The sequence below is a fragment of the Aythya ferina genome (assembly GCF_964211825.1).
Source record: "Aythya ferina genome assembly, chromosome: 13".
In the NCBI taxonomy this organism is placed as follows: domain Eukaryota; kingdom Metazoa; phylum Chordata; class Aves; order Anseriformes; family Anatidae; genus Aythya; species Aythya ferina.
Window position 1 is genome coordinate 14,550,589 of NC_140311.1, and position 24,061 is coordinate 14,574,649.

General features: G+C 52.2%; 4 protein-coding genes across 9 annotated transcripts; all 4 read left to right on the plus strand.

The window, feature by feature from the left end:
* The first annotated feature begins 38 nt into the window (after window positions 1-38).
* MARS2 (methionyl-tRNA synthetase 2, mitochondrial) lies at window positions 39-5,638 on the plus strand. The gene is made up of 3 exons (XM_084534791.1): window positions 39-295; window positions 426-760; window positions 2,876-5,638. Exons 1-3 carry the CDS (start codon window positions 67-69, stop codon window positions 4,052-4,054), a joined length of 1,743 nt encoding a protein of 580 aa, XP_084390917.1. The 5' UTR covers window positions 39-66; the 3' UTR covers window positions 4,055-5,638.
* A 1,353-nt stretch (window positions 5,639-6,991) lies between these two features.
* On the plus strand, window positions 6,992-11,935 carry RAB33A (RAB33A, member RAS oncogene family). 2 transcript variants are annotated; one of them, XM_084534819.1, is made up of 3 exons: window positions 6,992-7,383; window positions 11,057-11,489; window positions 11,823-11,935. In XM_084534819.1, exons 1-3 carry the CDS (start codon window positions 7,153-7,155, stop codon window positions 11,828-11,830), a joined length of 672 nt encoding a protein of 223 aa, XP_084390945.1. In that variant the 5' UTR covers window positions 6,992-7,152; the 3' UTR covers window positions 11,831-11,935. The 2 variants fall into 2 exon arrangements, with proteins under 2 accessions (XP_084390945.1, XP_084390944.1); XM_084534818.1 differs by lacking the exon at window positions 11,823-11,935 and having other exon boundaries at window positions 6,993-7,383; window positions 11,057-11,556.
* RBMX2 (RNA binding motif protein X-linked 2) lies at window positions 11,676-14,498 on the plus strand. Its single transcript, XM_084534809.1, has 6 exons — window positions 11,676-11,715; window positions 11,823-11,938; window positions 12,067-12,118; window positions 12,197-12,326; window positions 12,462-12,642; window positions 13,590-14,498. Exons 1-6 carry the CDS (start codon window positions 11,711-11,713, stop codon window positions 14,027-14,029), a joined length of 924 nt encoding a protein of 307 aa, XP_084390935.1. The 5' UTR covers window positions 11,676-11,710; the 3' UTR covers window positions 14,030-14,498.
* A 127-nt stretch (window positions 14,499-14,625) lies between these two features.
* Window positions 14,626-22,755, plus strand: SLC25A14 (solute carrier family 25 member 14). 5 transcript variants are annotated; one of them, XM_084534815.1, is made up of 11 exons: window positions 14,634-14,830; window positions 14,907-15,054; window positions 15,846-15,940; window positions 17,103-17,188; window positions 17,883-17,978; window positions 18,995-19,119; window positions 19,678-19,886; window positions 20,187-20,322; window positions 21,407-21,487; window positions 22,281-22,427; window positions 22,540-22,755. In XM_084534815.1, exons 1-7 carry the CDS (start codon window positions 14,767-14,769, stop codon window positions 19,775-19,777), a joined length of 714 nt encoding a protein of 237 aa, XP_084390941.1. In that variant the 5' UTR covers window positions 14,634-14,766; the 3' UTR covers window positions 19,778-19,886; window positions 20,187-20,322; window positions 21,407-21,487; window positions 22,281-22,427; window positions 22,540-22,755. The 5 variants fall into 5 exon arrangements, with proteins under 5 accessions (XP_084390938.1, XP_084390939.1, XP_084390941.1 ...); XM_084534813.1 differs by lacking the exon at window positions 19,678-19,886 and having other exon boundaries at window positions 14,631-14,830; XM_084534814.1 differs by having other exon boundaries at window positions 22,281-22,755.
* The last annotated feature ends 1,306 nt before the right edge of the window (window positions 22,756-24,061 follow it).

Genomic DNA, 24,061 nt, shown 5'->3' on the forward strand with positions numbered 1-24,061 from the left:
CCGGCTCCCCATTGGCCGCCGCCGCCTCCCCCCCTTCCCGCGCGCCCGCTCCGCGCCGCCGCCGCCATGTTGCGGCCGCTCCGCCGCCGCCTCAGCGTCCCGCAGCCGCCGCTCCGCCGCTCCTCCTCCTCCGCCTCAGGGCCCGGCCACCGCTGCCGCCCCCTGCTGCTGTCGACGCCCATCTTCTACGCCAACGGGCCTCCGCACCTCGGGCACCTCTACTCCGCGCTGCTGGCCGACGCGCTGCACCGCCAGCGAGGGCTGCGCGGCGCCGGGCCCGGCCGCTTCTCCACAGGTGAGCCCCGGCCCTAACCTCCCGCTGCTGGGCGCTGCCGGCTCCTCACGGGGCTCCCCTGAGGTGCCCGGTCGCCGCGGCTCCCCCCCCGCCTCCGTGTGTGTCCCCTCACGGCCCTGTGGCGTTTCAGGTACCGACGAGCACGGGCTGAAGATCCAGCAGGCCGCGGCTGCGGCAGGGACGTCGCCCCCGGAGCTCTGCGCCCGCGTTTCGGCTCTGTTCCGCCAGGCCTTGACCCAGGCAGCGGTCTCCTTCACGGATTTCATCCGCACCAGCAAGCCCCACCACCAGCGAGCCGTGTGTCACTTCTGGGGTGCCCTGCAGGAGCGTGGGGCGCTCTACAAAGGGTCTTACGAGGGCTGGTACTGCACTCCAGATGAGTGCTTCCTGCCCGAAAGCCAGCTCGCTGAGCGTACGGACAGCCAGGGGCGCACGTACAAGGTGTCTTCGGAGACTGGCCATGAGGTAACCATAGTGCATCTGCATAAGCACTGCATAACTGTCTGGTACTTTGTTCTAGGAAAATCTGAGGACATTTAGTGCTTCCCGTGGGCTTTGTAATTCGTGTCAGTTGAGATTTGCCTATGCCTCAAAGAATGTCTCTCTGCTGCGTCTTATAGCCGTGTATGGCTGCATAAGGGAGAGATACCAATGGGATTCTAAACCCCAAGTGAATTTTAAATTTCAGCCATGTGGCAGGCATGTGGATTCACCCGCTGCTGAGTTTCACAGGCCATTGGCTTGGAAACAATGTTCTGAAGCGGTGATGAAAGATGTTAGATGTGAGGAAGGATAAAGCTGTTTATAACTGAGCTGTTTGTTGGGTGCCCAGATTTTCAGATGACCTAGTTAGTGAGGCAGTTTCATTTGGCCTCTAGATATTTTTAATTAGTCATGTGTCATTACACGGGGTTTGGACCTAAATTAAACACAATAAGAGTACCTGCCTGTGGTTTAGTCTCACAATTGAATGGTGCAGCCAGGAGTATGGGACCTGACCTAGAGTGTCTCTGCCACTGCAATTTCTATAAGGTATCAGGAACGTGATTTAATACAATTGTGGCAGATAATCATGCTTCAGAGCTAAGCAGAGGTTATGCTCCTCTGATATTTGTACTAGATTGGGGCACGTGAGCATTGGTTCACACAGAAAGGAGTATGTTATGAAATAATCTCTTGTTAGGCACCTAATGTAGTTGGGGCCACGGAGAACGAGCTTTCAGGCAAATAAATCATTCCTTAGATCTAAAATACAGGCAGCAGGCTTCCACACCCTGAGAACAAGCTCCCTGAAGCTCCCTGTACCTATGAAGAGATCATCAAGGGGATGGAGCCAGGTTCTTCCAGTGGTACATGACAGGAGGGTGGGAGAGAATGGTCACAGGCTGAAACCAGAGGTTCAGACTGGGTCTAAGGAGAAGTTTTTCCCCATGAGGACAGTAGAACAGGCTGCCTGGAAAGGTTCTGTGACCTTCATCTGTGGTGGTTTTCAGGATGCACAGGTGACTGCTGGAAGCAGGAGGCTGAACTACCCTGTGTTCCTCAGACCAGGGCTGGATGGAAGACGACAGGGAATATCAGCTCTGTGCACAGTGCTACTCCTGGGCAGTGCTGAGAGCTGATACCCCAGAGTTGAAGAAGCTTATGGAAAATGATAAAGAATTCAGAATTTAAAGAAAAAAAAAGTTTGTGTAACTTGTTTATGATTTATGCAGGGAATAATATGTCTTTTGGGGTAACCTTTTAATGAAGTAAGCAAAGGTAGTAGCAGCTACAGACTGAAATTAGATAAACTGAAGTGCAACATACCACTAGGGTGGTGTGTTCTTTACTGGTCATATTGAGAGTGAGGCACTTTCTGGCTCAGCCAAAAATTGTTGGATTCAGCGCTAGAAAATTAAACTCTCCTGCATGATGCTGTCTTATTTTAGAGCCTTAGTCAGCTTTAAAAAATAAGAATCCTGACCTTCCCACAGATCTCTTGAGTATCTTTACACAATTCACTTGTATCTTAGGTACCCACAAAGTTGTCATTGTTTCAGCTATGTTACATAATTTAAATCTGTGAGAGAAGAGCTGTCAGTACTTAGACATAATTATAGGCTAAAGTTGGCAACTAAAATGCATTAAATCTTAAATGGAGGAAAAAGAGTAGAAGCACCTAGGAGAAAAGCAAGAGCACCCACCAGGAATGTTATTTTGTCTTTTTATGATTTTCTCCCGTAATCACAAAACTACATTTCTAAGAAAGTGTATTCTTGTCTCCGTTGTTCTTGCCTGATGACACACGAAGGCAGCTTGTAGAAAGGTATTCCTTCCCTGGGGGCATGAGGATCCTTCAAAGCAGAATCCCGGGTGCCTCAGTTCTTGGGTGTTGCTTTGGGGAACCTCGGGAGGTGGTGTCTTTGGAGAGGAGGTCCCTCTAGGCATAGAACTATACCAGGGCTTTACGTGGTAGGGAGCACACCCAAACACAAAGGGAGCATGTGACAAAATCCCCGCTGAGAGTGCTGTGTGCAAATTTTAAAACCATTTGCAGTGCATTTGGACTGTAATTCTTTTCTCTCCTGTTTTTTTCAGGTGCACTGGACCAAAGAGGAGAATTACATGTTCAGGCTCTCTGCATTCCGGGACCCATTGCAGAAGTGGCTCCGTGACAACCCCCGTGCCGTTTTTCCCGACCCTTTCTACCAGCGTGTGCTTCACTGGCTGGGAGACGACTTGCCAGACTTGTCTGTCTCTCGTGAGAGAAGCCGGTTGCAGTGGGGTATCCCTGTCCCCGGTGACTCCACGCAAACCATTTATGTGTGGGTAGATGCTTTGGTGAACTACCTGAGTGTCGTGGGCTACCCTGAGACACATGGCGAGTGGTGGCCCGCTGCGCACCACGTCGTGGGCAAGGACATCCTCAAGTTCCACGCTGTCTACTGGCCAGCGCTGCTGATGGCAGCGGGGCTGCCACCCCCCGAGCAAATTCTTGTGCACTCCCACTGGACTGTCCGTGGGCAGAAGATGTCCAAAAGCCTGGGCAACGTGATCGACCCTTCCGCTTGCATTGGACAGTACACGGTAGATGGATTTCGGTACTTCCTGCTAAGGCAGGGTGTACCCGAGCGGGATTGTGACTATTATGATGAGAAGGTTGTTAAGGTACTGAATTCAGAACTGGCAGATGCGCTTGGGGGACTTCTGAATCGGTCAACAGCCCTTAGCATTAACCCCAGCAACACTTACCCTTATTTCTCAGAGTCTTGTTTCCCAAAGATCTTGGATTACAGGGAGACAAAAGCCTTGGGTAGGGCTTCTGCTGAAGACTATGAGTTTGTGGTGTCTGTGGCTTCTCTGCCGCTGCAGGTGGCTAGCTATTTTGAAGATTTCCAGATCTACAAGGCTTTAGAATGCATTGCTCTGTGTGTAAGGCAGACCAATGGTTTCTTCCAGAGACACAGGCCTTGGAAACTCAACAGAAATCACCCTGCAGAGAAGCTGTGGCTTGACACCATCATCCATGTTACACTGGAATGCCTGCGGGTCTTTGGGACTCTCCTGCAGCCAGTGATCCCATGCACTGCAGACAAGTTGCTTTCCAGGCTGGCTGTTGAGCCAGAAGAGAGAGGTCTCTCAAATTTGACGTTTCTTCCACGTTACAATGGGAAGCCGTGTCCCTTTGAGGGGAGACAGCTTGGACCTGACACCGGCGTCTTATTTCACAGACTTGAGAAGTCAAGTCAGCATCAGATAGAGAACAAGAGGCTATAGTCTCTCACAAATAGCTTTTGTAAATAACAGCCTCCAGGAATGCCCAGAAAACGTGATCTATATTGGAGCATGTCCCTCCCATCTCTTGGTGGTAAAGCAAATTAGATAAAACAAAACTGAGCAAGGCTGCGCTGCCCCCCTCTGGTCCTTTGTAGGTGATTGCCAGAGGCATCTGCCTGAACTGGTGTGGTTGTACGCAGCTGGGCAGCTGAGCTCCACCACAACTCTGCTCTCACTCCCCCTTCTCAAAGGGAAAGGGGGAGGAAATATGAAAAGGGCTCAAGGGTTAAGGAGATAAGGAGATGGAGATCACTCAACAATTATCGTCACAGGCAAAACAGACTCAGCAGAGGGAGAAACTAAAAACGCCTTCCTCCCATCCACCCTCTTCTACCTCCCCCCAAGTGGCACAGGGGAAGGGGAGCTGTGGTCAGTCCCGAACACTTTGTCTATGCCACTCTTTCAGTCGCTCACTTTGTAGAATCACAGAATGGCCCTAGTTGGAAGGGACCTGAAATCATCTAATTCCAACCTCCCTGCTACAGGCAGGAGTGCCACTCACTAGGTCAGGTACGCCAATGCCCCGTCCAGCCTGACCTTGAACACTTCCAGGGATAGGGCATCCACAGCCTCTCTGGGCAACCTGTTCCAGTGCCTCACTAACCTTAGAGTGAAGAATTTCCTCTTAATATCTAATCTGAATCTATCCCCTTCTAGTTTAAGACCATCATTCCCCCTTGTTCTATATTTATCTGCCTCAGTAAAGAGTCCTTACCCATCCTTTTTATAGGACCCTGCTGAGTATTGAAAGGCCTCAGTGAGGTCTTGGAGCATTCTCCAGGCTGAACATCCCCAGCTCTCAGCCTTTCTTCATAGAAGAAGTGCTCTAACCCTCTGATTATCTTTGTAGCCCTCTGGACTCACTCTAACAGGTCGACATCTTTCTTGTGCTGGGGACACCATGCCTGGATGCAGTACTCCAGGTGGGGCCTCACAAGGGCCTCCTCCAGGCCACATCCACCTGCTCCACCGGGGGCTCCTCCACGGGCAGCAGCGTGGAGATCTGCTCCATGTGGGACCCATGGGCTGCAGGGGGACAGCCTGCTCTACCAGGGACCTCTCCACAGGCCTCGGGAACTGCTGCTATGTGCCTGGAGCGCCTCCTGCTGCATTCACCTTGGTATTTGCAGGGCTGTTTCTCACTCCTCTCTCCCAGCTGCTGTGGTGCAGCAGTTTTTTTTTTTTTTTTTCCCTTTCTTAAATCTGCTGTCACAGGGGCACACACAATGTCACATATTTGCTTGGCTCTGGGCAGCGGTGAGTCCATTTGGAGGTGACTGGAACTGGCTCTTAGCTGACATGGGGCAGTTTCTGGAGTCTTCTCCCAAAGGTTACTCCTGCAGCCCCCCCACTACCAAAGCCTTGCCATGTAAATCTAATACAACGGGGAAGCAGACACACTCAAACTACCTGTATCAGCTGGGCTGACAGCTAGGGAGGTTTCTGGGGTAACACCTTGGGGGTACACCTAAGCAGTGCAGTTGGTAGCAGAGAATAAACTGAAGGCACTGCCTAGGGTTTGAATATGGCTGCTTTGTTTCCTGGTGTACTTTAAGGGACATGAAAATGGGTTGAGGCAAAATGCTTACCCCTTAAAACAGGGCGTGCTATGTGCACTGCCTTGAGGTTCTGTTAGAGAGCCCTTTTTCCTACGCATATCTTTACAAGGCAAATAACCTGGGACGCAAATGGCAGGAATGCCAGACCTCCTGCAGGAGTAGAGATGGCAAATGACAGCTAGAAACAACCCTTTACCTTAAGACCCTAAGGCTATTGGCAGATATGACCACCTAGTCCAGAAAGGGGTTATTTGGTCATGATCTCCCATTCAGACTGATGCTGTTACAGAGCTGTGATGCACATTTCCAGTAGCTATGTGCTGCTGAGAGCAGGCCAGTGTTCAGACTGAATCTGTAGGAGGATTAGTGTCCCTGAGAAAGGGCTCTTTCCGTGGGCACTCTCGGCAATGACTGTCTCTGCTCACACGGGGAGCTGATGTCTTGGTGTCCCCTTGACTTTGCCCTAGAGGTTTTTGGCTAGGCCAGGACTGAAATGTCTGGAGGTAATCAGAAATTATTTCCTGACAACACCTCTGGGGTGTACTCCAACTGTTGAGTCCATCAGCTGAATTTCCTTTATGGGCCAAAACCTTCGATCAGCTGATGTCTGCGTGAAATCTGTCCCAGCTTTTGGCTCCTTCACTTCTCACCAAGTACCTCTGCTGCAGCAGACTCGTGTCCTGGGCCAATTTTACCAGGCTCTGACCTCTCCTGGAGGTGTCTGGGCTGCGTTATGAGACAGCAGGTGTACCCTCCCTCTCCCCTCAGAGCACCGTGGGTGTCTGCAGACAGATCAGGGCAGGGCTGGCTGCTTCCCCCTCGCATTGCTCTTGTGTTTTATTTTTTTGCACAGAGCATCCCATCGCAGACAGAGAAACCGTGCAGGACAGGGAAAAGCGAGACCCCGTCCACATCGCCTCACGGGCTCGCCTCACGGGCTCGCCTCACGGGCTCGCCTCACGGGCTCGCCTCACGGGCTCGCCTCACGGGCTCGCCTCACGGGCTCGCCTCACGGGCTCGCCTCACGGGCTCGCCTCACGGGCTCGCCTCACGGGCTCGCCTCACGGGCTCGCCTCACGGGCTCGCCTCACGGGCTCGCCTCACGGGCTCGCCTCACGGGCTCGCCTCACGGGCTCGCCTCACGGGCTCGCCTCACGGGCTCGCCTCACGGGCTCGCCTCACGGGCTCGCCTCACGGGCTCGCCTCACGGGCTCGCCTCACGGGCTCGCCTCACGGGCTCGCCTCACGGGCTCGCCTCACGGGCTCGCCTCACGGGCTCGCCTCACGGGCTCGCCTCACGGGCTCCGCTCGGCGCCCGTGACGCGGGGCGGAGCCACCTCAGCGCTGGTGCTCGGTGCCGCCGCTCGGTGCCGCCGCCCCCCGGCCGCACCGACCACCTGATCCCGCTCCGCCCGCCGCAGCCGCAGCCTTTGTGTGAGGAGCGGGGCTGCGCGGGGCGGCCCCATGAGGCGGTGAGGGATGGCGGCGGCGGCGGGCGGCGGCGGCGGGCGGCCGCCGGGCCCCGACTCGTCGCTGGAGCCCTACGTGCAGACCCGCATCTTCAAGATCATCGTGATCGGCGACTCCAACGTGGGCAAGACGTGCCTGACCTTCCGCTTCTGCGGGGGCACCTTCCCCGACAAGACTGAGGCCACCATCGGCGTGGACTTCCGCGAGAAGACGGTGGAGATCGAGGGCGAGCGCATCAAGGTGGGCCGCGGCGGCACCCGCACCCGCACCGCACCCGCAGCGCACCCGCAGCCGGGGCTGGCGGCGGCCCCGCTCCCTGTCACGGGGCCGAATCTGTGCCTGCCGGACACCCCTCGGGGCTCTCCCGTTCCCATTCCATCCTGAGGGAGGGCCACGGGAAGGTTTTCCCTCCCCGCGCTGTGGAGACGTCCTCCCAACACACCGCTGCTGTTAATAAATAGCCACGTTGCTTTTTTTTTTGCTATTTATATGCTGTTTGCTTGAGTCTGCAGGGGGGCTGAAACAATAGCTCGGAGCGAGACGCTGCAAGCATCTGGCGTAACGGGGTCCTCACAGCGCCAGGCCGGCCCCGGCTTCAGAGGCTCGACCACAGCAGCAAAGGGGTGAAGCTGTAGGGAGCTGGAGGAAGGAGCTGTGTGCAGAAACCAGAGCACAGCTCACACAGAAACCACGAGAGCATATGGCTGTAGGCTGGCTAGAGGCTTGCTGGAAAGCCAGGAGCTTGCACTAGCTGGTTGCAGCGGGCCTGACAGCTCTGATGTTAATGCACAGAAATGTTAGCAGGCAATCGGAGGATGCAGTTTCAAGGGAACTAAAATAGAACTAATTTGCTGTATGTACACCAGCAACAGTAAAGAAATGCATTAGCTCAGAGCTGAGGAGATCTGCAGATCAACGAGCAGTGGGTAGAAAACAGCTTGGGAAGCGCAGTTTGCAGCAGATCTTGGCCTACCTGGTTAGGTGGATCAGTACAAGCAGCAGTCTGTGTGAAAGACTGACTTCTGGAATAAGCCCATACTGCTATATTTTGCAGACAGATGGAGAATCAAAAGTTGAGGGGCTGATCACAGCGAATGTAGGGCTAATGTTGGATGATAAGAACTTTAGTTGTGCTTTTAAACTGACCATGATTTTTTTTCCTCTCTTTAAGACGAAAGGTGTTCATTTCCCCACCGTGCCTTGCCCAGCTCCATCCAGTGTCCCCTGTCTGTGTTACAAGCTATAGTGCAGGCTGGCATGAAGCTGTCCTATGGCCACTAGCTTGGAAATATTGCCATGCTTTCTACCTTTGGATATTACTTCTGCTCCAGCAAGCAGGACTGGGAGGCAGGGCAGCAAATTGCCCTTCTCCTAGGACCGTGCATCCAAATGGGGAGGTGGGATCAGTTCCTTTAAGTCGCACTTGTTCCCAGCAAGCACCTTGGTGACAAGGGGCCTGGGGCTCCTGCTGCTGCTCTGCCCAGAACTAAACAGCCTGGGATAAAGTGGCATGGAGATGAACGAGAGGTATCTCTTTGTTGCCAACATTTTTACTCTCTGAAAGATTGTGGGGCAGGCACTGTCACAATTCAGGGTGGTTCAGGTAAATCACAGTAATTTAGAAATTGCCAGCTTGCAGCTTACAGAAGTTCTTACAGAAGAGCAAGGTGCGGGTTGGAAGGGACCTCTGGAAGCCATCTGGTCCAATCCCCCTGCTGAAGGAAGACCACCCAGAGCAGGCTGCCCAGCACCATGTCCAGGTGGCTGTTTAAGATCTCTAAGGAGGGAGACTCTGTAACCTCTCTGGGCAACCTGCTCCAGTGCTCTGTCACCCACACAGTAAAGAAGTGCTTCCTGAGGTTTAGAAGGAACTTCTGCTGTTGCTGGGCAATGCTGAAAGAGCCAGGCTGCTTCTTTGCACCCTCTGTCCAGGTATTTATACATATTGATAAGATTGATTTATCACATTTATATATATACATATTTATAACACTGGTGAGATATGCCCTGGACCTTCTCCATGCTGAACAGCCCCAGCTCTCTTAGTTTCTGATACAAGAGCTGTTCCAACCTCTTTATCATTTTGAAGGCCCTTTTCATTTCCATGTCTCTCTTGCACTGGGGAACTCAGAACTGGACATGGTACTCCAGATGCCACCCCAACAGTGCTGAACAGAGGGGAAGGATCACTTTCCTCAACATGCTGGCGATACTTTGCCTGGCACACCGTTATCCTTCTTTGTGGCAAGGGCACGCTGTTGGCTCATGTTCAAGCTGGTGTCCACCTGTACACCCAGGTCCTTTTCTTCAAGGCTGCTTCCCAGCTGGGCAGCCCCCAGCATGTCCTGGGGTTGTTCCTCCCCATGAGCAGGACTCTGCACCTCTCCTTGCTGAACTTCAGAGGGTTCCTGTCAGCCCGTTTCTCCAGCCTGTCCAGATCCCTCTGGAGGGCAGCACGGCCCTCTGGTGAATCAGCCCCACACCCCACTTTCGTGTTGTTTGCAAATTTACTGAGGGTGCAGTCTGCCTCCTCACCCAGACCATTAACAGAAATGTTGAGCGGGAATGGACACGGTTTTGACTGCTGGGGTACTACGTTCATTACTGGCCTCCACCTACACTTTGTACCACCGACTGCTACCCTCCAGGCCTGGATGATCAGCCAGTGTTTGATCCACCCCACTGCTCATCCAGACAGACTTCATCAGCTTCTCTGTGAGTATCTTATGGCAGACAAGTGTTGAAAGCTTTTGTTGAAAGCGCACGTAGGCAATATCCACTGCTCTTACCTTGTCTAGCAATGCCTCTAGGCCTGTTTGCCTGACTACCTGTTCACTGGGATGCTTTTTTTGAATATTAGCCAGCTTTCTTGGGCCCATCTTCTGTCTTTCCTTTTCAAAATTCATCATTGTGGTCTGAAATTTTGCCCTACTCCTTCCTCTTGGGATCCTGAGTTCCACCATCTCATGGTCAATGAGATGGCTTCGACCATGACAGCCCTTCCTTGTTGGTATGACGCCCAGCAGAGCACCTCCTCGTCTCCTCTGCCACTTGGGTCAGGAATTTGCCACCAACGCTCTCCAGGAACCTCAACAGCTCTTTAATCCTAACCCTTAAGTTCTCATTTGGCTCTTTATCCATCCCCTGGCAGAGCACCACGTGGGAACATTGCTCTTTTCTTTGCCCTGCCTCTTCTGTACTGTTGCAATTCTGTCGGGTTCTTTTTTATGGCCTAGGGTTAGGTGGGCCAATGTCCTGATCTGGTGCAAAAATGTTTCTGAAATGGGAAGCATTTTGTGGCATTTGTTTTGGTGGTGGGGCTGATGGTGAAGTGCATTAGGAAGAGGAGGGCTGTCTGGCAAGGCGTTTCAGTCAGGTAAGTCATCACGCAGGGATTTTTCTCACTTAGAGCACACACAATTAAAGGGCACTGTCAATTCTTTTGAATATAATGGACCATTTGCAATGACTGAGAAATGGGATATGCCATGTAGAGCCTAGCCCTTGTCTGAGAGTATTGAAAATGAAGGAAAGTGCTGATGTGATCGCTCTTACTAGATGAGCTAGGCTTACTGTTTGAATTACACAAGCATACACACTGTCATACACAGCCTTGGACACTGCCAGCATATGCCCCCAAACCTGTAACTCATCCAACAACCCTGCTTCATCTAGATAAGAACTTGCCCCTCTCAGTGTGCTGGCCTTGCCCGTGTCCTGGAGATGGCTCAGTGCTGTTGCTCCATGATGCACTGTCAAAGGTGGAACAGCAGGAAGCCCTCCTGCTTTCCGCAGCAAGTTAAACACACCGACGTACTCGTGAAGCAGCAAGCCCTGCCTCAGGGTGCGCACTCGGTGCTCTGTGAGCCTCCTTTCCGTGCGTGCCTCAAGGACACTGTGCTTTGCTTCCTAGGTGCAAGTGTGGGACACGGCTGGCCAGGAGAGGTTTCGGAAGAGCATGGTAGAGCACTACTATCGCAACGTGCATGCCGTCGTCTTCGTTTACGACGTCACGAAGATGACTTCCTTCACCAACCTCAAGATGTGGATCGAGGAGTGCAACGGGCACGCGGTGCCCCCCCTCGTCCCCAAGGTGCTGGTGGGGAACAAGTGTGACTTGAAGGACCTGATCCAGGTGCCGTCCAGCATGGCCCTGAAGTTCGCTGACGCTCACAACATGCTGTTGTTCGAGACCTCAGCCAAGGACCCTAAGGAGAGCCAGAACGTGGAGTCCATCTTCATGTGCCTGGCCTGCCGGCTCAAGGCGCAGAAATCGCTGCTCTACCGCGATGTGGAGAGGCGGCCGGGCCGGGGGCACCGCCTGGAGCTGACGCGCGACGCCAACGGTAAAAACGCCTGCCCGTGCTGAGCCGGGCGGCCCCGCCGCTGCTACCAATAAAGTCTGTGAGGCTGCACTGCGCCCCGCCTCTTGCTTTGCGCGGCCCGGTACGGCCCGGTACGGCCCGGTACGGCCCGGTACGGCTCAGCCCGGCCCGGTACGGCCCGGCCCGGCCCGCGGGAGCGCGCATGCGCGGGGGTGGGCGGGCTCCCGCGCCCCGCCGCCGCCATGAAGTAGGTTGTGGGGATGATGGCGGGGGGAGGGAGGGAGGAAAGAGGACACGGGGGTAAGGCCGGGTGCTCCCGGTGCCCACCGGTGCTCACCGTGCCCTCGCCCCCAGCCCGCTGACGAAGGTGAAGCTGATCAACGAGCTGAACGCGCGGGAGGCGGAGCTGGGCGTGCAGGAGGCGGTGTCGTGGCACGCCGAGTACAAGGACAGCGCCTGGGTCTTCGTCGGTACGGGCAGCGGGGGGGGAAAGGGGGAGGGGGGGGGGCGGCTGTGGCAACTCTCAGATCCCGGTCCCGGTCCCGGTCCCGGTCCCGGTGCCCGTCCCGGTGCCGCAGCGCCGCTGCTCTCCCCGCAGGTGGGCTGCCCTACGAGCTGACGGAGGGGGATGTGATCTGCGTGTTCTCACAGTAAGTGCCTCGGCCCCGGCCCCACAGCGATGGGGCCGTGCCCGTGCGGCTGCTCGGGGCGCTCACGGTGTGTTTCAGGTACGGGGAGGTGGTGAACATCAATCTGGTGCGGGACAAGAAGACCGGGAAGTCCAAAGGCTTCTGCTTCCTGTGCTATGAAGACCAGAGGAGCACCATTCTCGCTGTCGACAACTTCAATGGAATCAAGGTGAGTGAAGCTGCCTGCGATGCGGCTGCTTTTACTCCTGACGAGTGGTTTGAGCTGGCCCTGCGGTTCTCTGGTGTCCCACGGGGCGCAGGGAGTGGGTCCATAGCTTTGCTAACTACGTGACTCCTGTTGCAGATCAAAGGAAGGACAATCCGAGTGGACCACGTGGCCAACTATCGGCCTCCCAAGGACTCCGATGATTTAGATGAGGTCACAAAAACACTCCACGCAAAGGGCTGTGGAGTTAAAACGCCGCCTCATTCATCGTCTGATTCTTTGTCAGAAGATGATGATGTGCCAGCAAAAAAGCAAAAAGGTGAAACATGTTCCTGCCAGTCTTTACTGTGGATGGGTGGGACTGCATGGGTCTCCAGGGCCCTTAGCTCATGGAAGCAGCATCAGTGGGAACAGCAGGAATAGGTGTCTGAAATGGCTTCTGGCCTGAAGTGGCTTCTGGCTTCCAGGATGAGCTGATTTGGCACGGTGATGTTGGCGTGGGGTGGGGGTGTTGGTTATTCTGAAATCAGCCTGGTGCTTGCAGCGTGCAGAGGAAGCTTCTGTCACACACCTGGGCTGTCTCTGTGACAGGCAGTTATGTCGTCTGGGTTTGAGACCTGTCTTTACCGCATCCTATTCCCCTATCAGTACAGTAGTTCAGTACTGTGCTGCACAGATTGAGGACACGGGATGGGGCCTTAGTATGGGGGAGAGGGTGGTATAAGTCAGGTAGAGTCCTAGTTTGAGAAAAGTGGGTTGAAGGAAAGAAAATAAGCGCAAAACTAAGGCTGGAGACAAGATGTTACACAGCTGAAGAGATGTGTGAAAATGAGAGAGGCAAAGGGGAGTGAAGAGGGAAGAGAATCATTGTCAACTCTGTTGACAATCTGACAATGGATCTCCAGATCCAATGACATTCTTGTCGTGTGTACATTGCTTAGAAAACAATTTACAGTAGATGCTAAGCATTGCAAAAAGTGCTCAAATTCATGAGAGCAACCTAGCTGGAGATAACACAAGGTGACAAATGTTAAAGAAGGACTTAGGGTGACTCACATTGGAGAAGAAAGGTGTCAGGTTTGGCAGTAGAATAGGATATCTGGGGTGATAAAGAGGCTGTGAAGTATGAAGCTTGGGCCAAGGGTGGGAGGAACTCAAAATGGGAGTGGAGTTGGAAAGGTGCTGTGGTGCTAGGTAGCAGAGCTTGAGGAGCTGAGCTAATGCTTGCAAGACTGCCCACCCCTGAAGATGAATCTTTTGTTTCAGATAAAGAGAAGAGTAGACAAGAAAGGCAAAAGCAGAGCTCGCAGTCTGTGAAGAGGGCAGCGTCTGCTGAGGAGGCACATCCTAGAATCAAGATTAAAAAGGAGAAGGAGGATCCTGCTTATGACCGATATGCCAGTGGGAGTCATCAGTCCTGGAATGGGTCTGAGAGGAAACATGCGAGCAGGATGCAACGAGAAGAGGAAGAGCAGAGGCATCAGAGGCAGTCGGAGAGAAGAGGAGAAAAGAGCTCCCAGGAACACAGGGGACAAAACAGTTTGCGGGAAGAGAGAGAAGAGACTGGCAGGAAGAGTGAAAGGCACAGCAGCAGGCGAGAAGAGTCCGAGGGGACCAGATCCAGGGACCAGCGGGAGAGTAGCACCAGAGAGCCCCATTCCAGGCACAGGGAGCGGGGTTCCACTAGAGATTCCAGCCACTACTGAGCTCTCATGTGAGCACCCCTTAGGGCTATGGCTGCTCCCCCTGAGACAGCTGTGCTCCTTGAGCCTGGACAAAAACCTGTGCAGGGCTTCCTGACACCTCTGTGTGGATACCCCAGCTGGTGCTTTCGCCTCCCACAGCTTCGACTTTGTTTCTCATTTCACTTCTCAGACAGGGGTCTCCTTGCTGTCTGTGCTGGCAGGCACCCTGCAGAGCAAAAGTGGTTGCTGAGGGTGGCAGGGTGCTGCTCTCCAAACTGCCCGGCACCATCCTGGTGGGAGCATCCCCTGTGTCTGCAGTGAGAGGCTGCTGGGTGCCTGCAAGCCTGACACGCTGCCTGTGTGTCCTGGGTGCACCCAGCGCATCTTCCTCGTGTGATGAACCCCAAGAGACGTGCTGTTGAGTTAGGGTGCTTTATTTTTGTGTTTATTTTTTTAAACTCTTCTTAATAAAACTGATCGTTAACCAGAAGAGAGAACTGAAGCAGCACTCTCATTTCCCGGTGTGCTTTGTTTTTTTTGTCGTACTGTGTTCAGGATGGGGGAAGGGGGGGGTGCACGGCGGGGCCGCGGCCTCAGCCCGGTGCCGCCAGGGGGCGCCGGCCGCCGGCTGCGCGCGCCGCCCGTGCCGGGGCGGTTCCCGGTTCCCGTTCCGTGCCCGTTCCCGTTCCCGTCGCCGCTCCCGTTCCCGTTCCGCTCTCGGCTCCGGTTCCGGCGGCGGGGCGGCCCGCGGCCATGCCATGTCCGCGCTGAGCTGGAAACCCTTCGTGTACGGCGGGCTCGCCTCCATCGTGGCCGAGTTCGGTGAGGAGGGGTTCGGTGGCGGGTACCGGTGATCCCGGTACCGCTCCCGGTTCGCTGACGGGCGCTCTCCCCGCAGGCACCTTCCCCGTGGACCTGACCAAGACGCGGCTGCAGGTGCAGGGGCAGAGCGCCGACGCCCGGTTCCGCGAGGTGCGCTACCGGGGCATGTTCCACGCCCTGTTCCGCATCTGCCGCGAGGAGGGCGGCCGCGCCCTCTACTCGGGGTAAGCGGCGGGGCCCGGGGCCGAGAGGAACCGGGAAGGGGGCGTGGGGGCGAGCATCGGGGTACCGGGGCCTCTGGCGGGTTGGGGCCGCGGGGGGGTCACCGGCGTGTGGGGCCTGCGAGAGCAGCGTGCACGGCCCAGAGTCGTCTGGGTGGGAAGGGACCTCCGAGATCACCCCGTGCAGCCTGACCTAGCGCTAACCAGGCCTCCACTGAACCACATCACGCAGTTCTACATCTACACGGCTTTTAAAGACCTCCAGGGATGGGGACTCCACCACTTCCCTGGGCAGCCCATCCCAATGCCTCACAACCCTCTCAGTAAAGAAGTTCTTCCTAATATCCAACCTAAACCTCCCCTGGTGCAACTTTAGCCCATTCCCCCTCGTCCTGTCACCAGGCACGTGGGAGAACAGACCAACCCCCACCTCGCTACAGCCTCCTTTAAGGTATCTGTAGAGAGCGATAAGGTCGCCCCTGAGCCTCCTCTTCTCCAGGCTGAACAAGCCCAGCTCCCTCAGCCGCTCCTTGTAGGACTTGGTCTCCAGGCCCCTCACCAGCTTCATTGCCCTTCTCTGGACTCTTTCAAGCACCTCAATGTCCTTCTTGTAGCGAGGGGCCCAAAACTGAACACAGGACTCGAGGTGCAGCCTCACCAGAGGGGACAATCACTTCCCTAGCCCTGCTGGCCACACTGCTTCTTGTACAAGCCAGGATGCTGTTGGCCTTCGTGGCCACCTCAGCACACTGCTGAATTCGGTTCAGCCGGGTCTCGTTTGTTCCCCTGCTCAGGATCGCCCCGGCGCTGCTGAGACAGGCGTCCTACGGCACCATCAAGATCGGCATTTACCAGAGCCTGAAGCGGCTGTTCGTGGATCGCCTGGAAGGTCGGTGTCGGTGCAGGCAGGTCTCTTCCCGCAGGAGGTGCATCACGGAGCTGTGCGCTTTCTGCTCTGTGTGGTCTGGCTCCTTCCTTTCTCTGCCACCTTTCCCAGCTACAAATTGTCAAAGAAATTGAGTTGTTTTCATCTTCTGCTGCGCCTTTTATTTGTATAATAACAGCAAGGACAGCTTTCAACATAGATTTGAGCCTCACTGTGCTTGGCACTGCCCACAGTCGCAGAAATGACCCTTAAGCCAAACACCTGCCCCTCCAGACAGACCTTTACTTTCCCCAGCGTTTATCTCTGTTTTGTGGTTTCAGAGCCCCCCACCCCAAAACAAAAACAAAAACAAAACAAACAAACAAACAACAAAAAACAACAACAACAACCCACCCTCTTCCTGTGTATGGCTCTACACCCATACACAGGGCTGCACACCCCTCCTCACTCGCTGTTGCAGCGTTTCCAGTTGTGAGTACTGTTGTTTGAATATTTGTCTTCCTACAGGCCTGGGGCAGCCAGTGGCCTGGTCTCCGCTGGAAAGTGCGGTGGTCAGTACCAGCAAAGGGCCATACCTTCTTCCAACATAACTATCGCTCTAATACTGGGCCTGGAAGTCTTAGATTATTTTTTTCCTCTTCTGGGACTAATTGCATCTAACTTTCTCTGCCTGGGTCACCTATTCTCTGTTTTCTCAAGGCAGCCACATATTCAGAGTGTGGCCAGCTGGTGCTCCAGGTTAAAAGTAATTTGTATCAGGTTGCCTTCAGAAATGTTTAGCTGCCCCACTTTGTCTACCTCTGTCTTGCCGTTCTCTACTGTGAGAGATGTGTCACTGGGCACTGAAATCAGATAATTGTTTAGAATTTTCATGTGTAGAGGCATTTTCCTTGTCTGCTCAGCTAGAATCATCAGTCAGACCTGCTTCTCTCTGACAGCGTGTTGCTGTTTCAGCTTCTACTTTTTACCTCTGGCAGCTGAGGCAGTTGTGGGGACAGCTCTGCCTTGATCTGATTACAAGTTGCCAGTTTCTGCTTGTGCAGCTTCACCATGTGATTTGAGAGCTTACCTTTTCTGTTCTTTCCAGAGCTTCTTGCTTGTTCAGTACAATCTATACACCTTCCCTTTAGACCTTCAGAATCTGACATTCTTTTCTTGGTTGCAGATGAAACGTTGTTAATCAATGTAATCTGTGGAGTGGTTTCAGGGGTGATCTCCTCTGCGCTTGCCAATCCAACAGATGTGCTGAAGGTAAGAAGTATATGTGGCCAGAGACAGCTTCCTTGTTTTGCTGTGTGCTCCTGCCTTCCAGTGAAGATGCATCTTTCCCAGCTGCGGTGACATGTTCTCTAAGCCACTACTGGCATTATTTTTGCTAATTTGGGCTTGTTGAGAATGGGAGTAGAAGCCCAGAGCCGATAAAAAAGAGTAAAAAAAAAAAAAAAAAAAAAAAAAGGCAGCTCCTAAAAATCAAGAAATCTGTAAATCTTTAAGGGGTCCAGGCTGTGTTACCTTAGCTGGGAAAGGTGAGTGGGGTGGCAGCCAGCCATCAGAACTTCTCAGCTCCATTCCCTTTGATGACTATGCTTAGCTTTGTTGATACAGTTCAGCCCTACCTGTTGTGTAGAGAGTCTGGAGAACTTTCCCATACTTCCCCCTTGTGTGGTTCAACCTTCTCGGGCTGCCTTCAGAAGGGAAAGACCATGCCTGTCACTCTGTGTTGCTTGAATTTTTCACTGCCCTTCCACCCTGTTGCTGTCCCTCTGCTTGCCTGCCCTCATCTGCTGCATGGTTTGCAGGGAGAGATTGTGTGGGTAGTGGGAGAGCAGTGTCTGCTGTAAGTTTCCCCATTATTCCTTACCACCAGAAAGTCGCTGAGCTGCTGTCCTTGTCCCCCTTGTAGCAGACACTGATGCTATCCCACTGACTTGTGCATTTCTTTCAGATTCGAATGCAGGCTCAAGGCAGTTTATTCCAGGGTGGCATGATTGGCAGCTTCATCGATATCTACCAGCAGGAGGGTACCCGAGGCCTCTGGAGGGTGAGCACCACCTGATGGATAGTTGTGTTGAGGTTATTCTGCTCTTTAGACAAACACGCAAGAGGGGAAAATAGAATAGAGAAGAAATGGAGCCCTCTTTGTTGCTGGTGTGTGCTGCAGACAGGTTGCAGTGCAGAGACAGGTCCAGTTCAAATTGGATTCCACTGATCAAGCTAGTCTTGTTTCTCTCTGGTTTGGGATAACCACTAGGTAGATCGTGGCTCATAATTTGGCACACTGAAGAGTTGTTCCTGGTTCCAGTGACTGGGAAGCTTTGTCATGATAACATGGGTTTCCCTGAATTACTCGGGTGATGTTAGAGTTCCTGTGAAATGGCCAAGCTCTGCATTGCTGCTGTGTTCTCTGTGACCTGGTACTCAGTGGAATTGTAGGTGCTTTTACCTGTTTCCTGAGGGGGTGGTTGCTAGGTTATTTCCCAGATGGAACATAGCACTTACCTAAGCTCATGCTTGTTCTTTCCAGTAATTGTTTTGTCAGTTCCCAGATCAATGTCCTGCCACTGACAACTTTTGTAATACACGATCATCTCCTAAATCAACAGTGCTAGCAAAGCAAAATCTAGTTGCTGGCATGTAGCAAGGAGGACCTGGTCCTGGGAGGACTCCATCTGGTTCTCTAAACAGCTGCTGGTTTTGTGGTGCAGGATCTCTTTTGGTGTTGAATCCCCTGGGTACTGTTGGGTGAGGGAAGATGAGTAAATTGTAGCCTAATTCCTGTGTGTTAGTGGCTGAGAGGAGAGAAGCAACATCTGGTTAATCTAGCTGGAGTAAAACTGTCATGGTGCAGGATGGAAGAATCCTTCTTAGCTTTGGAGTTAATGCTGGGAGACAGGGAGCTGGTCCACCTCAAAAGCTGCAGCTGTAAGACAGGGTGAGGAGGATTCCGGGTAGATTGTCAGAGAAAGGCTCCTGACAGGGGAGTGGGAAGAAATGTTATACTAGCTGCAGGCCTTCGGGCAGCAAACTGTGCTTGTGACTGATGTTTGTGCCCTGCAGGGTGTCGTCCCAACAGCCCAGAGAGCTGCCATCGTGGTTGGGGTGGAACTGCCAGTCTATGACATTACCAAGAAGCACTTAATTCTATCAGGCCTGATGGGCGATACAATCTTTGCCCACTTCGTGTGAGTATTTGCTGCAGCTGCTGGACTCTCCAGGCTTGGCAGGGTGTGTGGAGCAGAGGAGCAAGCTGGGATTTGGAGTGAGATCTGTTTGTAGAGCCAAGTGCTCTGGAGCTGCCAAGAACAAGCTCAATACTTCTGAGAGATCTGGTGTGTTGATTGGAGCAGCTCAGGATGCCCAGCAAGTGTCCCTAGAGAGATCTCCCCAGAGAAAGGAACCTAATGAACCCTTTTGGTGAAGCTACAGCTTGAATTTAGCTCACTGAAGACCAGACATGCTGTTGCTCCATGTCTCTGCCCTGGTACAAACCGGGCAGGAGTTTTGGTTGTGTAGCAATCAGTTAAAAGAGCTGCTCCAGTCCTAGGTGCTCATCTCGGCAGACAATGTCAGCTTGCAGCCATTGCTGCAAGAGTTTTGTGAAACAGAAGTTTGCAAAACTGACCAAGAGAACGCCCTGAGCAACCTGACCTAGTTTTAAAGTCAGCCCTGCTCTAAACAAGGGGTGGATTAGAGACCTCCCAAAATCTTTCTTCACCTACATTTTCCTATTATTCTTCTAGTGGACACTTTAGCTGGAGGTGCTGCAGTGCTTCTGTTGGGTTTGCCTGCTGTGGGCTGAAGGTGACAAGCACTAGACCATATGTGCAGGGAGGAGACTAGCAGCTGCATGCTCCCTCTTGCTGTCTTTGGTCTTCCTCCCTCCTTCCCTGCCATGAAGAAATGTTTGCTCTGGGGAGAAGGATGTGCACTTCCAAGAGGCTGCCTTCAGGTCTGTGTCACCTTGTCAGCACGAAGAAACCCTTGCTGGACTGCAGAATGCAGACCTGGCAGTGGGCTCTGACAGGGACTTAATCAGACGAAACTGAGCTTTTACTTTCCTTAGCTCTCTGGGGTCTCAGAGTGGTGTGATTCCTTTTTCTGGGTGGGAACAGAGAGTACAGCTAATGTTTATTGCTAAATACCCATCATAACATTCAGTGAAAGATACTCTTGTGCTTCTGTCACGGCCTTTCTGAGCCAGATTGGCCATACTCAGCTATTCCTCTCTGATGTTTTGGTGTATGTATAGTTCCAGTTTTACGTGTGGGCTGGCTGGGGCCATTGCTTCCAACCCTGTGGACGTGGTGCGGACACGGATGATGAACCAGCGAGCAATTGTGGGCAGCGTGGAGCTCTATAAGGGCACTCTGGATGGTCTCGTGAAGGTAAGGAGGTAACAGGTGGGCAAATTCCTGTTTTTTAGAAGCTGGCCAAATTCAAGCTGTTGAAATATGGGCTGGATGAGCAGACAGTGAGGTGGATCAAACCCTGGCTGATCATCCAGGCCTGGAGGGTAGCAGTTGGTGGTACAAAGTGTAGGTGGAGGCCAGTAATGAGCGTAGTACCCCAGCAGTCAAAACCATGTCCATTCCCATTCAATATTTCTGTTAACGGTCTGGGTGAGGAGGCAGACTGCACCCTCAGTAAATTTGCAAACAACACGAAAGTGGGGTGTGGGGCTGATTCACCAGAGGGCCGTGCTGCCCTCCAGAGGGATCTGGACAGGCTGGAGAAACGGGCTGACAGGAACCCTCTGAAGTTCAGCAAGGAGAGGTGCAGAGTCCTGTTCATGGGGAGGAACAACCGCAGGACATGCTGGGGGCTGCCCAGCTGGGAAGCAGCCTTGAAGAAAAGGACCTGGGTGTACAGGTGGACACCAGCTTGAACATGTGCTCAGTGATAGCATAAGAGGCAATGGGCAGAAACTGGATCAAAAGAGGTTCCTTCTAAACATCAGGAAGGAATTCCATACTGTGTGGGTGATGAAGCACTGGCATATGTTTTCCAGAGGTTTTGGAGTCTCCTTCCTTGGAGGTCTTGAGCAGCCATCAACCTTCTCTGGGTGGTCTTGCTTGAGCAGGGGGATTGGACCAGATGGCCTCCAGACATCCCTATCAGCCTCAGCTGTTCTGTGATTTCCTACAAGATACACCACTGTTCTGAGCAGTTAGATTGCACTGTGAGAGAACAGACTTGTCAGTGTTCCAAACAAGAAAAGGGTCTAGAGTCACTTTCCTGGGATCTCCTTTGCCAGCTTGAGCATTCTTCCAACCTTACGGGAGAAAGCTTTGTTAGTGAATGCTGTGGTTTAACCCGGCAGGCAGCTAAGCACCACACAACCTCAGGAAATGTTTGCTCACACCCCTCTACCACAGTGGGATGGGGGAGAGAATAGAGAGGGGAGGGAAAAAAGTAAAAACTTGTGGGTTGAGTAGTGTCTCATAACTGATACCTCCTCTCTCTTCGCAGACATGGAAGAGCGAGGGATTCTTTGCACTCTATAAAGGCTTCTGGCCAAACTGGCTTCGGCTCGGTCCCTGGAACATCATTGTATCCTTCAGTGTGCTGCTGGGAGGCCATGAACATGGACAGGCAGGGGAGGACAAGCTGTAAGTAGAAGTTCAGAGCAGACACGCTGACGGTGTACCTCTTTGTCTTCCTCGCAGTAGCCCAAAGTGAACTCCCTGTTCTGCTTGGACAGATGTAAACCGATGTGGCTGCAGATGGTTCAAGTGCCAAAAAATGCCACCGTTGGCGACTGCTACTTCTAAAAGCTCTGTAGGTGGTTAGTGCAGGGACTGCCAGTGCAGCAGCGTGGATACTTTCCTGTAAAGTAAGTGCTCTCAAGTGTTTGGCTTTAAACTTTCCATTTGGCTTGAGCTGCTAGAGGTGCAGCAGTTTCTGGATTGGCTCCCATTTTTTGGGGAAAGCCTGGTGAATTTCTGCCCTTAGGACAGGTGCTGATCTGCTCTGCAGAATCAGCACTTCCGGATTGCTGTAATGGTCCTTCTGGCCCTCTGAAATTGTGTATACAGCTTATTTTAAAGAATTCAAAATTTAGGAAGTCCCAGTCTGGGGTTAGAGTCGCCTCCCATTCTCAGTGGTCTTGGCAAGCCTGGCCCAGCTTGCTTCTGGGTCAGTCTCTTCCCTCTTGGTAGCTCTCCTGCAGCTCTCTTCCACCTCTACAGATCACTTTATGCTGCCTGGAAGAGGGACTTTCCCACGGGCTTTCTGTGCTGATCTACCTGCCTTGCCTTGTCAGGTATGGCCTGGTTATGAGGGAGGTTCAGTGCAGCTGCTATATATATATTTGTCTGTCCCAATTCCTTAACTTTCTCTTCAGTTTTTTATCACATATGAGCAGTTGAAGCGACTTCCGTTCTGAGAGCTGGCTGCATTCCGTGGGTGTCATCTTCAAGACTTGCAGCAGTATTTTGCTGCAGCCTTCCTCTTCATTTCACCATCCCCGTCTTTTGATGTGTTGGTACATGTGGGTCTGGACTCTCCCCCTCCCCCAAATGCATGGTCCCTGGAGCATGTTCTGGCTGAAGTATAACTGAGAGGCTGATTGCAGGTACTGCATGTTGTTTTTTTTCACACAGAAGCAAGTATTAACTGTGTACAAGTGTCTGGGCCTGAAGCAATATCTTCTGTGAAGATCTGTGCATTCCAGTGGCCTTTTGATGCAGCTGTGGTTAGTTGTTTGGCTCATGTGCATTGTTCTGCCGTGCCTGTGGGGTGAGGCTGGAGGCTGGAAAAAGGGTGCTGTCATGTTTTCTTGCAGATCTGTAACCTCATTAAATTATTTATTGACTGGATGGTATGAGTTTGTGTTTGTGCAGACTTACAGTAGGTATATTTTCCAGAGCAGATGGTGTGTCTGCCTTTGGGGAGAACATGAAGTATTTTTTTCTGCACGATGTGTATCTTTTTTTTCCCCCAAATATATATTTTTTTCTTATCAATTTTTACGTTTTGTTGTAATATAAAAGTTTCTAAAACACAGTTTGTTACTGTCAGGAAATTGTTACCTTAGTTTTGCAAAACCTCAGTCTCTCATAACCTTATTGTTTATATTATTTTAAAGCAAAGTAAATTGATTTAAAACTGAACTCAGATGCCCCACTTTAAGATGATGGTCTAACATTTCCAGTGTGAAGCAGAACATCAGGTTATTTTCATCATTCTCTTCTGTGTTGTTTTGTTTTGTTTTGTTTTGTTTTAATGCATATGTCTGTGAAAGCAAACAGCTTAGGTTTTCCTATTTCCTTCCTTCTTTATGGGGAAGCTTTAGTTTGGATGAAGGTCTCTTGTGACATACAGCAATGCTTCCTGTTCACGAGCGCTGTAAACCGCGATTTTCTGTGCAAATTGCATAAGGAATGTTCAGCTGAACTGAGGGAATTGTTTGCTGTGGTTTTGCAAAGACCTAGGTGTACTGTACTAGCTGAATGCATAAGGAATTTGACTCCAGTAAACTCCTGAACTTAAATCATGCCATGAACAGAGTAGCAGCCTGTAGGTATTCCTACAGGGCCACAGCTCCTTCTCGTAGGGCTGGGAGGATTGTTTTCAGAGTTAAACCACAATATACCAGAGACTGGGAACAGTGGATTGAAAGAAATGGACAACATGCATATGCTTCACCTTGCTTTACTCTTCAAGAGAATTTCTAAACATTACAAGTAAATAAATAGTTACGTGGTGGATGAATATGAGTCCATTTGAGAGATGTAATTTAACTTCAGTTCCATATATTCTTTCGGTTTTCTTTGGTGTTCCTGTATCTTCAGTTCTGGAGCAGTTTCTTCTGTGCAACTCCATGCTATATTGCTGTTGTTAATTTTTGGACTGCTCATGTGACAGTTCTTTGCTATCGGCTGTTGCTAACCTGTTTTGTTCTTCAGGCTGCCACAAGGAGCTCCTCAGAAATGCATAAAGAATGTATCCATGGCCACTTTGTTGTTTGTATTTTTCAATGCGAGGTGCTGATGAGAGACTCTTCTTTCCTCCATCTTTCCTTTGGGTCAGCTTCCCCACATGGCTTTGGAGATGCTCCTTCCACTTGCTTGAGTGGTCTTCAGCCCCTTGTGGTATCCCTTAGCTGAGCTTTCACAGAATGTT